The 13,984-nt window shown below is 37.3% G+C and overlaps 1 protein-coding gene across 1 annotated transcript in view; it reads left to right on the top strand.

Moving 5' to 3' along the window:
* VPS13B (vacuolar protein sorting 13 homolog B) overlaps nt 1–13,984 on the top strand; it is a 775,227-nt gene that overhangs the window by 75,956 nt on the left and 685,287 nt on the right. The window contains exons 8-12 of the mRNA XM_052651420.1: nt 801–896; nt 1,371–1,493; nt 1,958–2,095; nt 2,965–3,052; nt 11,386–11,577. Of these exons, the coding sequence (XP_052507380.1) occupies nt 801–896; nt 1,371–1,493; nt 1,958–2,095; nt 2,965–3,052; nt 11,386–11,577 (637 nt within the window). The remainder of the gene's footprint in view (nt 1–800; nt 897–1,370; nt 1,494–1,957; nt 2,096–2,964; nt 3,053–11,385; nt 11,578–13,984) is intronic.

Here is a 13,984-nt window from a genome sequence, read left to right as displayed (position 1 = left end):
TTAATTTCATGACTTTTTTTGTAACATGATCCAAAGCAGGGTACCACATGGTGTTTAGAAAAATTTCTTTTAACAATAATTTCAATTATGTAATTTTTTAGTATGTAGAAATAATATGCTGTGAGTTTCAGGGAAGTGAGCATGTATGTATATATATATATATATATATATATATATATATATATATATATATATAGTTTTGTTAGCATCTAGGTTAATCCTTGTTATGGAGCAGGCACTCAGTAAATATTTGCATGCTTGAGTGAGTCCGCGGCACATACCATGAGATTACATACTTTGAAAGTAAAGTGCTTGGATCTGTTTCCCTCCTAGAACTAAAAAAGTTTTGTTGAATCTGTGTTTCTTCCCAGCTTTCTTTAAAAGTGCAGATTGGTAGAAATCTTAGAAATGATTGAACTAAAGCTGATTGAATAAATTAGTAAAGATAGAATGAGGTTAAAATATGCATAAATATTTCACAGAATATATGAACCATTTTATGAGTATGGAACTATTATAGCTACATAGCTTTTGCCTTTTTAAGCAATATTAACAAAAAGGAGTTAAATAAAAGTAAAGTATTTATATTCTCTGTATGATCTTAGTAGACTAGCATATTCAACCTTTATACCATGGATAATCTGTTACAGCTGTTTTTGTTGCACCTGTTTTCCTGCTTAATAATTAAATTTCCCGAATCTTAAAATTGGCCTTATTTCCATCAATTCATCATAATAATGACAGTTTATTGCCATTTAATACTAATTTGACTTACTTAATCTTCTTATATTGTTTCATAGCTTACTGAAATGCAAGCCGAGAGTAGTTATTACAGCCCTCAAAAAGTAAAATCTAAAGAAGTATTATGTTGGGAACAAGAAGGAACTACCGTTGAGGTAATCCATCAACATTGAATGTACTTCCAGAAATCTTTGGAATGGTCTTTAAGGTTAATATTTAATAAATACAGGTTTTTTAAATCATAAATTGTATATTTAAAATTATATTTATAGCTTTGTATTTCTATTTTGGTGATCAGTACTATTGACTGAAAAAAATATTCTTTACTGAAGATTTTACTGGAATATGCAACATTAGTTTATTCTTTCATTTTTTCATTTGACTTGTGTGTGCTCATAGCTATGTGTGGATTAATTTTCTTCAAGTGCCAATCATTGAGGATACAAAGGTTTCAGGATACAGAGACAAATTAGATGCTTCTTTTTTTAATCAGGTTTGTAATCTGAGGAGAATAAATTTGAAAAGGTCATAATCCTAAAGATGTCTCAGCTGATTTAGAAATTCTACAAGGAAAGCCTGTAACATTTTTGTTGAAATTCAAGTTCATAATCCTTCTTTTCCTTCTATAGGCCCTTATGATGGGAGAGCCTTTCTTTGATTGCCAGATTGGTTTTGTAGGTTGCAGAGCCACGTGCCTTAAAGGAATTATGGGTGTTAAAGATTTTGAAGAGAATATGAATAGAAGTGAAACCGTAAGTCAAAATCTCCCCGTTTCTCCATTTTTTTTTTTTGGATAGAATGCAGGGATAATGAGGTGCTTATTGAAGTGTTTAACTATACCAAAAAAATCTGTGAGGCTGCATATATCTGTGGCTTCAGAGGGGAACTTTACTGTTTTCCCCTGTAAGAAATTATAGAGCTCAGGGGAATTGAGAAAGTTGGTAGTACTTAACACCTGGACAGTAGTTCCAAATTCTTTCCAATTCATAAATGTTTCTTCTTTCTTGTCTATGGCAGCTACTTGGAGTTCCTCTTTGGTTTGTTAAAATGTTCTTTGCCAAAATAGGCAGTGAAGATGGAGACAGCATTCCTTGCCTTTTTACAGGACTTCAAGTTGTAATCATTTCTGTTGACTACTGAATTGATGTTACAAAACCAATGTTTTATTTTCTTTAACAATTTTCCTCCTGTTCAAAAATTTTGCATTTATTTTCAGGAAGCCTGTTTCTTCGTTTGTGGTGAAAATTTGAGTATAAAAGGTTTGACATACCTCACAAATTCATTGTTTGATTACCGAAGCCCAGAAAATAATGGTACTCGTGCAGAATTTATCTTGGATGCAGCTACTCATAAGGTCAGCACATGTATTTTTGAGCTGAATTCTAGGTTGTGCTGGGGTGGAATCCTTGTGCTTGCCATGTTTCTTTCCCAGTAATCTGTTCTGAATGCTAGTTGTTTATTCAAACATCTAGAATATTTTTATACAGCTTCTGTATCTATTAGTTTATTTATCCATTCCCTACTGTTAAAATAGTCATGGAGGAAAGATGTGTAATTATTTCTTTTCATTTCAGTTACTTTTGAAGTATGGGATTAATGAAAAGACGTGAATAATTTCACATTTTACTGTTAGTCTTAGTCTTATTTGAATTTTTCATATAAGATTATATTAATGTACTTTTTATGAAATAAATTTAAAATTCAAAAAATGTACCAAGAATTAATGTAGTAATTACAGTTTCTACAGACTTAATTTTATAGTTGAAAGTAAAGTATTTAATTTTGACCTGCATAATTAACATACATTTAAAGATATTTTAGTATTTTTTAGTGTTTGAACTGTTTCATGTAAGTGTACTGAAATATTAACGATTGACTCTATTTGAGAGTATATATTAGACAGTTTTGTGATGGTGATAAAGGTTAAGACCATACTGCCCTGCTCCATTGTAGGTATTCATTAACCAGACATTGTTGACAAAGTGGTGAAATTGTCTAGTAGAATTATAGATGTCCTTTTGTGTGGTCTACAATAGAGGTAATACTGCCTTTTTTAGAAGTGAATTCTTTGGGTAACCGCTGTTCTTCTTTATGTTTTGGTAATCTTTTGAGTTGGTACATGTTCTCCATAAGGATGTATGTCTGATTCTTGACCTGTCAGGTTTTTAACCCAGTAGTCTGTTCTGTACAATGTGTGTTCTGTTCACTTTGCTTTGTTGGCAGGAGACATATACTGAGATAGCTGGAATGCAAAGGTTCGGGGCATTTTACATGGATTACCTGTATACAATGGAGAATACCACTGGCAAAGGTACTGGTTTCTTTCCTTTATGTTTGCCTTTGCTTGACCAACAGAAATCGGACTTCTTTAGCATCAATTGGTCCTGGACTAATTGCACTCTGTAACATGAGAGTTATCTTTTGTTACTTTGGGGAATAATTTAATGTCATGTTAGAACTTTCATAGATTCTTAACATTTTTAGTCCTTTCTTTGTGCTGATTGAAAATACTATATTTTGTATTATTAACTAGAATTAGTTTTTAATATGTACCACATATTAAAAATTTTGATACATCAAATTTCATGTTGTCGAAGAGCCTGAACATTTCCTTTTCTGTATTTAAGTACATTTTGGAGGTTAAATAGATCCTTTTATTAAAAAAAAGAGCTTGTTGTTGCAAACAAAAGTAGAAATATCTTTTTCTAGAAATTATGGACACAGTCTTATTTTATTATGTTTCATTCATTGTATTAACAATCAGATGATTTCAGAAATTTAACTGTACTATGTTTGCTTATTATTCTGACTCTTTCATATTGAAAACTTAGTCGAAATAGGGTCACCATATTTTGTTAATTTTTCATATTTTAGTACATGATTTCTTTGTGTTAGGTGATGAATTAGATATTATGAATGCAAAGAAGAGCAGTGCCTTTCTCAAGAAAGCAATAAGTAGTATTTATGCACTTAAATAAATGATTTGAATATAGCATGTTAGAGATAGTAATATAAACAGACAGCTAAAAGAGGTCCAGGTGAGAAGACTTTGTAGAGGAGTTGATCTTGAAGGATTGTTAAGTTTTGTTAGATGAAAACAGAAGGCAAGAGCAGTAATTTTCTGCTTCCTCTTTTCAAAATGGATTTCTAAATGTTGGTGTTCTCATTGGTCAGATCTTGGATTCACTTCTTTCCCTGAACTCTTCCTGAAGTAATCTGATTCTTTTTCATGGATTTGGGTACCTTCTATATGTTGTTGAAGCCCATATTTGTATTTTTGGTCCATACTTACTCTTTAAAATGTAGAATTAAATATATGCCATGCACAATTGACACTTTCACTTCTGTGTCTCATAAATATCTCAGCATTGAATGTCAAAATTGAATCCTTGATACCCTCATGTCCACAGTCAATGGGATTACGAGTTGGATGTGGTTGAGTGACTAGCATACACACACACATCCACCTACTACTTTTCCCCTGTTTTCATGGTTCTGTTGCTCTTGCATGCTCAGTCGTGTCTGACTCTTTGTGACTGTATGGATTGTAGACCTCCAGGCTCTGTCCGTGGAACTTTGCAGTCAAGAATACTGGAGTGGGTTGCCATTTCCTACTCCAGGAGACCATCCCAACCCGGGGATTGAACCCACATCTCTTGTGTCCCCTGCATTGGCGGGCAGATTCTTTACCAGTGTGCCACCTGGGAAACCCATTTTCATGGTTTTCTTATTAGAATATTTACCTGCTCTCTTTTAGTTGTGCAAGCCAGAAATCTGAGAATCATCCATCACACTTTCTCTCCTAACATCCAACCCTTCAGAACATTTCATCACATCTTATCTATAGAATCTCTCTTGAATCTATCTTTTCTTAAGTTCCACCATTAATGCTCTCATCCATTCTTTTATCATCTCTAGATTCTAGCAGCTTTTTCACTGGCTTTCTCTTTCCACTCTTGCCCTCCTATGATCCATACTGCAATCAGACTGGTTTAATTCTGTGCTTAAAATTCTCACTGCCTTCGCATTGGTTTATTTAAAAATAAAATTCAAATAGTTGACCCAGTTTGGTCTTGAGTTACTTGGTAGATAGTGATAATCATTACAGAAGATAGAGACAAAAAAGGAAGATATTTGGAGGAAAGGATGTGTTTTGAGGTACCCGTGGACATTGGTAGAGATGTTTCAGGTTTCTTCCACTACAGCATTGGTATGAAACCGCTGGTAGTCCGAAATGGTATAAAATGAAGAAGCAGTTACCTAACTGCAGACCTTGTTAATGGATGTGCAGAATAAATGGAGATAAAGCTCAGATGCTCAGAGACACAGTTCACAGCTATGGTGGCTTGATACTGAGATTCTGAATGATGTAGTTCCTGGGGAAGGAGCTTGCTGGAGCCCCCTCTCCATGCTGGGGCTGCCTGTGAAATGCTTCACTGTGAGACAAATGGTGAATGCTATTTTCACCTTTTTATGTAGAAGTAAAAATTCTCTTCAGATTTCTTTTGATTAGGGGAACAGGTATTAATGTAGAACTTCTGTAAAAGAAAAATGGCCTAAAGCTAACTTTTGAAAAGCAAGGGATAATTGTATAAGAAAGTGCAATTCCAAAGTCTCTGTTCTAAGAGCTTGGCAAACTTTTATTGTATTGTAGTTGCCAAAAGTAAGCTGGTAGGTTTCTTCTTGTTTAGTGTGGTGTCTTCTGCAGGTGCTGTGTCTTTGGTATTACCTGAGGAGGCGAAGTTTGAGGTAGTCTGCCTTTCAAGTAAAGGAAACCTCACACTGAAAGTTTTATTTGTATATATTTGCTTCTAAAGTTTTTAAAAGATTGACACATGATTTTATATTTACTTAGGATGCATATTTATTTTCTGAGTGACATGCTGGTAGTTTGTTAACTTTAGAATTACTCATTTACTTCATTCCTGTGAATACTATATATTGTTGTATATCTTAATCTTTAACTTTTTAAACAAAATTTTAGATCATAACATACAAACAGAAAGGTTCTGTACGCTTGTGTACAGAATAGCAAAGAAATATAAGCACCTGTGTGTTTCCCGCATGAGCCGAGTAACAGGATGATGCCAGTGTTGCGAGCACCCTGTGTGTTCCTCTTCCACCAGGTCTTCTCCTTCCCTCACTGTAGGAAACTGCTGTTCTGAGATTTGTGGTCATCGTTTTGGTTCACTGCTTACACACTTTCTTAGGTGTGTGAGCAGATAATACTTTTGAGAAAAAATAATAAAAATCCACTGTTAATTTAACTTGTGAATGTCACATGTACATTAAAAATATGTTCTTTCATTCACCCAACAATTTGTTCATTTATTTGTTGCCTGCTTTTTGGTAGCTGCTTTCATGTTTTTTTTTCTCATTGTGAATCTATATTCATTTATAATATAGTGATGGTGATAATAATAGCTAGTATTTGTTGAATGGTTTTAAATGGAAGGCACTCTTCTAGATGTTTTTATGTGTATTAGTTTATTTAATCTTTGTAATAACCCTGTAAGGTAGATACCAATATCCCCATTTTCCAGATGAGGAAAAAGCCAGTCCTATACAGATTTCATAACTTGGCCAAGATCACACAGCATATATGTGGGATTTGAACCCAGCTAGTTTAACTCTACAGCTTGCATTTGTCCCTGCTCTGTTCAGATTTCTTCTTTCTTGGATTACTTGAAACAGGAAATTTGTGGAATTTTTAGTATTTATAAACCTAAAGGAAAATATTTTGAATTCTCAAGAGGTTAATTTTGAATTCTTCAGAGAAATATTTTATCTAAATTCCTGATTTGTTGAGACTTTATATTAATTTGTTTCTGTAATTCAAATTTGGCTTCCCTTGTGGCTCAGATGGTAAAGAATCTGTCTGCAATGCAGGAGACCTGGGTTCAATCCTTGGGTTGGGAAGATCCCCTGGAGAAGGGAAAGGCTACCCATTCCAGCATTCTGGCCTGGAGAATTCTGTGGACTATATAGTCCACGGGGTCTCAGAGTCAGACACGACTAAGTGACTTTCACTTTCACACCTGAGATGAGAAGATGGAATAGAAGGACGTGTATTCATCTTCTCCTGCAAGAACTCCAAAATTACAACTCGCTGCTGAACAACCATTGACAGGAGAATGTTGTTGCTGCTGCTAAGTCGCTTCAGTTGTGTCCAACTCTGTGTGACCCCATAGACGGCAGCCCACCAGGCTCCCTCGTCCCTGGGATTTTCCAGGCAAGAACACTGGAGTGGGTTGCCATTTCCTTCTCCAATGCATGAAAGTGAAAAATGAAAATGAAGTTGCTCAGTCGTGTCCAACTCCTAGTGACCCCATGGACTGCAGCCTACCAGGCTCCTCTGTCCATGGGATTTTGCAGGCAAGAGTACTGGAGCAGGTTGCCATTGCCTTCTCCGAGGAGAATGTTGGATCCCACCAAAAAAATATACCTCACGTCCAAGGGCAAAGGAGAAGCCTCAACAAGGGGAGGTGAAATCGCATTTAGAATCAAACCCCATATCCACCAGAGATGATTGGAGGGCTCATACAAAATCTTATGTGCACTAGGAAACTCCACAGACACTGAGCCAGACCTGCCTTTGAGTGTTTGACTGTCTCCTGTGGAGGTATGGGTCAGCAGTGGCCTGCCCCAGGGGCAGGGGCCTGGGTGCAGCAGACCTGGGTATGGCATAAGCCCTCTTGGAGGAGGTCGCCATTAACCCCACCATAGTGCCACCAGAACTTACACAGGACTGGGGAAACAGACTCTTGGAGGACACAAACAAAACTTAGTGCACTCCAGGACCCAGGAGAAAGGAGCAGTGACCCCACAAGAGCCTGACCCAGACTTGCCCGTGAGAGTCCAGGAGTCTCTGGTGGAGGCGTGGCTTGGCCATGGCCTGGTGCAGGGTCAGGGGCACTGAGTGCGCCAGTGCATGCATGGGACCTTTTGAAGGAGGTCTCATTATCTTCATTATTTCCACCATAGTTTGGCCAACACAGCCCCTGCCCATCAACAGAAACTTGGATTAAAGATTTACGCAGCATGGCCCTGCCCATCGGAACAAGACCCAATTTTCCCCTCAGTCACTGCCTCCCATCAGGAAGCTTCCATAAGCCTTTTAGCCTTAACAGAATGAAAACCACAATCGCAGAAAACTAATCAGATTGATCACATGGACCACAGCTTGGCTAATTGAATGAAACCATGAGCCATGCTGTGTAGGGCCACCCAAGATGGAAGGGTCCTGATAGAGAGTTCTAATAAAATGTGGTCCGCTGGAGAAGGGAATGGCAAACATTTTAGTATTCTTGCCTTGAGAACCCCATGAACAGTATGAAAAGACAAAAAGATCAGACACTGAAAGTGAACTCCCTAGGTCGGTAGGTGCCCAATATGCTATGGGAGATCAGTGGAGAAATAACTCCAGAGAAGAGACAGAGTCAAAGCAAAAACATCACCCAGCTGTGGATGTGACTGGTGATGGAAGTAAAGTTCAATGCTCTAAAGAACAGTGTTGCATAGGAACCTGGAATGTTAGGTCCATGAATCAAGGCAAATTGGGAGTGGTCAAACAGGAGATGGCAAGAGTGAACCATCGACATTTTAGGAATGATTGAACTAAAATGGGCTGGAATGGGTGAATTTAACTCAGATGACCATTATATCTATTACTGTAGCACAAATTTCTTCTCACTTTTGAAGAAATGAAGTAGCCCTCAGAGTCAACAAAAGAGTCTGAAATACAGTACTTGGGTGCAATCTCAAAAATGACAGAATGATCTCTGTTCACTTCCAAGGCAAACCATTCAGTATCACAGTAACCCAGGTCTATGCCCCAACCAGTAATGCTGAAGAAGCTGAAGGTGAATGTTTCTATGAAAACCGACAAGACCGTCTAGAACTAACACCCAAAAAAGATGTCCTTTTCATTATAGGAGACTGGAATGCAAAAGTAGGAAGTCAAGAGATACCTGGAATAACAGGCAAATTTGGCCTTGGAGTACAGAATGCAGCAGGGCAAAGTCTAACAGAGTTTTGCCAAGAGAACACACTGGTCATAGCAAACACCCTCTTCCAACAACACAAGAGAAGACTCTACACGTGGACATCACTAGATGGTCAGTGCCGAAATCTGATTATATTCTTTGCAGCCAAAGATGCAGAAGCTCTATACAGTCAGCAAAAACAAGACTGGGAGCTGACTGTGGCTCAGATCATGAACTCCTTATTGCCAAATTCAGACTTAAATTGAAGAAAGTAGGGAAAACCACTAGACCATTCAGGTATGACTTAAATCCCTTACGATTATACAGTGGAGGTGAGAAATAGATTCAAGGGATTAGATCTGATAGAGTACCTGAAGAACTATGGATGGAGGTTTGTGACATTGTACAGGAGGCAGTGATCAAGGCCATCCCTAAGAAAAAGAAATGGAAAAAGGGAAAATTGTTGTCTGAGGAGGCCTTACAAATAGCTGAGAAAAGAAGAGAAGCGAAAAACAAAGGAGAAAAGATAAAATTTACCCATCTGAATGCAGAGTTCCAAAGGAGAGCAAGGAGAGATAGGAAAGCCTTCCTCAGTGATTAGTGCAAAGAAATAGAGGAAAACAATAGAATGGGAAAGACTAGAGATCTCTTCAAGAAAATTTAGAGATACCAAAGGAATATTTCCTGCAAAGATGGGCACAATAAAGGACAGAAATGGTATGGACCTAGAACGGAAGCAGAAGATATTAAGAAGAGGTGGCAAGAATACACAGAAGAACTATGCGAAAAAGATCTTCATGACCCAGATAACCACGATGGTGTGATAACTCACCTAGAGCCAGACATCCTGGGATGCGAAGTCAAGTGGGCCTTAGGAATCATCACTACATACAAAGCTAGTGGAGGTGATGAAATTCAGTTGAGCTATTTCAACCATAAAAGATGATGCTGTTAAAGTGCTGCACTCAATATGCCAGCCAATTTTTAAAACTCAGCAGTGGCTACAGCACTGGAGAAGGTCAGTTTTCATTCCAATCCCAAAGAAAGGCAATGCCAAGGAATGTTCAAATTACCTCACAATTGGATTCATCTCATATGTTTGCAAAGTAATGCTCAAAATTCTCCATGGACAGACTGGCAAGTCCTCTATTATCCTTAGGCTAACTGGGTATTATCTTTACTCTTAACAAGAATACCAAACATTCAGGGGGCTGGAATTACCAAACATACCGAGGTGGGCATGAGTAAAATACCTTGCTGAAAAGATGCAGCTGAAAGTCAGTCACAGTTTTACCTTTTAGATAAGCGACTGGCATCTAAATTTAAACTGCATTGTAGTCAAGTTGCATTATCTGGAAAAAAAAAAAAAAAGAATCCTCTAGACTTCATTGTTTTAGAGACAATCTGATGTCTAAAAGAATGGTCTTCTTATGAAGTGTCAGTTTTAAAAAGAAGCCTAGAAGCTCCTGCAGGACTCAAAAGCAGGATATTTGCCTTGTTTTAGATTATATTGATTTCCAACCAGAGTCCTTCTGATTATCTTCAAGTTGCCTCATCCTAACAGGTAACTCTGGAAATACCTGGTTTATCTATGGAAAGTGATTTCTTTTTTATGTTCATGATAATGTTATTTTCACCTAATATGTAATGCGATTCAATATTATTTATGTGTATCATAAAATATATTTTAAGATTAACTTCATTTGTTTATTTGTGACATTTCCATTTGTATATAGTCATCTTGTTAAGAATGTATAAATAATAAATATTTTTTTTTTGTATGTGGTACTGAAACTAGAGACTGAGCTGGACTCCTTTTTTCTGAAATGAAGGAAATGTACTTTTTAAAAAGTTATTAAAAAGTGGACGTGGATGGAGAATTTTTGTGTTTAACTAAAAGTAGTAAAATGCTAGAAAGTTTTGCTTTCCTATTTTTGTTTGAATAAACCTAAGACTCAAGAATTGAAATTTACTGTATGTTATCACTTAAAATAGTGAATTTATATTTTATGTAAGTGTGGACATACTAGATAAAAGGAAATACCTATAGGTTGAGCCAAGATTTGCTTTAGAAAACAGCCTTGGTTCCTCTTTGATATATGGGCAGATAAGGGATTGAGGAAGTTGGCTTCCATCCTTGGAGCATGGCCATAGTGATTTTATTCTAGAAAAAGTTCAAAGTGGGTAATACCTGTTGTTTACTTCCATGGTCATTATAAAACTCTCAAGTCATCTTTGAACATGTAGTTTTAAACAATCAATTTTTCAGTGAAACTTCTAAGATAAAATAGTAGTAAAATGCAACTTCTTCCAGAATCTGACTTCCCAGTCAACATAATAGTTTTGTCTGCAGAATTACTGGGTATAGGCCAGTTAAATGTCTGAGAATAATTTTTCAAGAATTTTAGTTTTATGGCAGATCTTATAACAGTAAATAGACAACAGGAATAATTGTTTTTTAAAGTAACTGGTTTCTTTGTTGATAACATCTCATCTGCATAAAGAAAAATAGATCAGCAGGGTTCTATGTATCCACCTGATGTAGAATTTTCTTAAGGCAGTAAGCTCTAAGCTGAAAAGATAAGAGTAATGTTAAAATACATACTTGATATATCTGATTGATGCTTACAATATTAATATGAATTTTGGCTTCTTGTAGGTTCTGCAAATCAACAAGACTTTTCTTCAGGGAAGAGTGAAGATTTGGGAACAGTTCAGGAAAAGTCTACCAAAAGCCTTGTAATAGGTCCTCTTGATTTTCGCTTGGACAGCAGTGCAGTACACAGAATTTTAAAAATGGTTGTTTGTGCCTTGGAACATGAATATGAACCATATAGTAGACTAAAACCAGGTTTGTTTTGGCTTAATTTTGAATCTCTTGCAAGTTGATTTGAATGACAACTTCCCTAGTAGCTCAGATGGTAAAGCATCTCACCTGCAATGTAGGAGACCTGGGTTTGATCCCTGGGTCCGGAAGATCCCCTGGAGAAGGAAATGGCACCCCACTCCAGTATTCCTGCCTGGGAAATTTCATGGACAGAGGAGGGTTGCAAAGACACGACTGAGCGACTAACACACACATGCAAATACAAATGATGTATTTAAAATAAGAGCTAATAGAACCTTCATCCAAAGATTAGTGCCTGTAAAATCACATAACACAGTGCCATAAATGCTTGGTATGTTCATGAATTCTTTTTTTGCAGCTTGTTTGAATGTGTGCTCCATGCCAATCATACTGATGAGTGCTAGGAATGATACCATTCAGTATCACAGTGATTGAAGTCTGACCCAACCACTCATCCTGAAGAAGCTGAAGTTGAACTGTTCTTTAAAGATCTACAAGACCTTTTAGAACTAACACCAAAAAAAGATGTCCTTTTCATCATAGGAAACTGGAATGCAAAAGTAGGAAGTCAAGAATTACCTGGAGTAAAGGCACGTTTGGTCTTGAAGTACAAAATGAAGCAGGGCAAAGACTAACAGTTTTGCCAAGAGAATGAACTAATCATAGGAAACACCCTTTTCCAATAACAACAAGAGATGACTCTCCACATGGATATCACCAGATGGTCAGTACTGAAATCAGCTTGATTATATTCTTTGCAGTGGAAGATGGAGATGCTGTATACAGTCAGCAAATGCAAGACCAGGAGCTGATTGTGGCTTAGATCATGAGCTCCTTATTGCCAAATTCAGACTTAAATTGAAGAAAGTAGGGAAAACCACTCGACCATTCAAGTATGACCTAAATCAAATCATGATTGTATTGTAATTTGTACAGTAGATTGTACAATATGAAGTGACAAGGAGATTAAAGGGATTGGATCTGATAGAGTGCCTGAAGAACTGTGAATTGAGGTTCGTAACATTGTACAGGAGGTGGTGATCAGAACCATCCCCAAGAAAAATGAATGCAAAAAGGCAAAATGCTTGTCTGAGGAGGCCTTACAGATAGCGGAGAAAAGTAGAAGAGCAAAAGGCAAAGGAGAAAAGGAAAGATATATCCATCTGAATGCAGAGTTCCAAAGAATGGCAAGGAGTGATAAGAAAACCTTTCTAAGTGATCTGTGCAAAGAAACAGAGGAAAACAGTATAATGGGAAAGACTAGAGATCTCTTCAAGAAAATTTGAGATACCAAGGGAACATTTCATGTAGAGATGGGCACAATAAAGGACAGAAATGGGATGAGCCTAACAGAAGCAGGAGATATTAAGAAAAGGTGTCAGGAATACACAGAGCTATACGAAAGAAAGATCTTAATAACCCAGGTAACCATCATGGTGTGATCACTCACCTTGAGCCAGACACCTTTCAGTATGAAGTCAGGTGGGCCTTAGGAAGCATGACTATATACAAAGCTAGTGGAGGTGATAGTGTTCCAGCTGAGCTATTTAAAATGCTAAAATATGCTGTGAAAGTGCTGCACTCCATATGCCAGCAGATTTGGAAAACTCAGCAGTGGCCACAGGACTGTAAAAGGTCAATTTTCATTCCAATCCCAGAAAAAGGCAGTGCCAAAGAATGTTCAAACTACTGCACAATTGCACTCATCTGACACTCAAAGTAATGCTCAAAATTCTCCAGACTGGGCTTCAACAGTATGTACACAGAGAACTTCCAGATGTTCAAGCTGGAATTAGTAAAGGCAGAGGAACCAAAGATCAAATCGCCAACATCCATTGGATGATAGAAAAGAGAATTCCAGGAAAGCATCTGCTTCATTGACTGCACTGAAGGCTTTGACTGTTTGGATCACAACAAATTGTGGAAAATTCTTCAAGAGATGGGTATACCAGACCACCTTACTTGCCCCCTAAGAAATCACCAACTTGATGCACATGAGTTTGGGTGAACTCCGGGAGTTGGTGAACTCGGGGAGGGCTGGCGTGCTGCATTCATGGGGTTGCAAGGAGTTGGACATGACTGAGCGATTGAACTGAACTGAAATGAAGAAATCTGTATGCAGGTCAAGAAGCAACAGTTAGAATGGGACATGGAACAATGGACTGATTCCAAATTGCAAATGAGAATGTCTAAGCTGTGTATTTTCACCCTGTTTAAGTTCTTTGCAGAGTACATCATGTGAAATTCCAGGCTGGATGAAGCACAAGATGGAATCAAGATTGCTGGGAGAAATATCAATAACCTCAGATATGCAGATGACAGCATCCTTAGGGCAGAATGTGAAGAGGAACTAAAGAGCCTCTTGATGAAAGTGAAAGAGGAGAGTGAAAAAGCTGGCTTAAAAGTCAAC

The sequence above is a fragment of the Budorcas taxicolor genome, chromosome 14 (genome assembly GCF_023091745.1).
Source record: "Budorcas taxicolor isolate Tak-1 chromosome 14, Takin1.1, whole genome shotgun sequence".
NCBI classification, from domain to species: domain Eukaryota; kingdom Metazoa; phylum Chordata; class Mammalia; order Artiodactyla; family Bovidae; genus Budorcas; species Budorcas taxicolor.
Note: the sequence above shows the minus strand (reverse complement) of the source record. Positions and strands in the feature narration are given on the sequence as shown.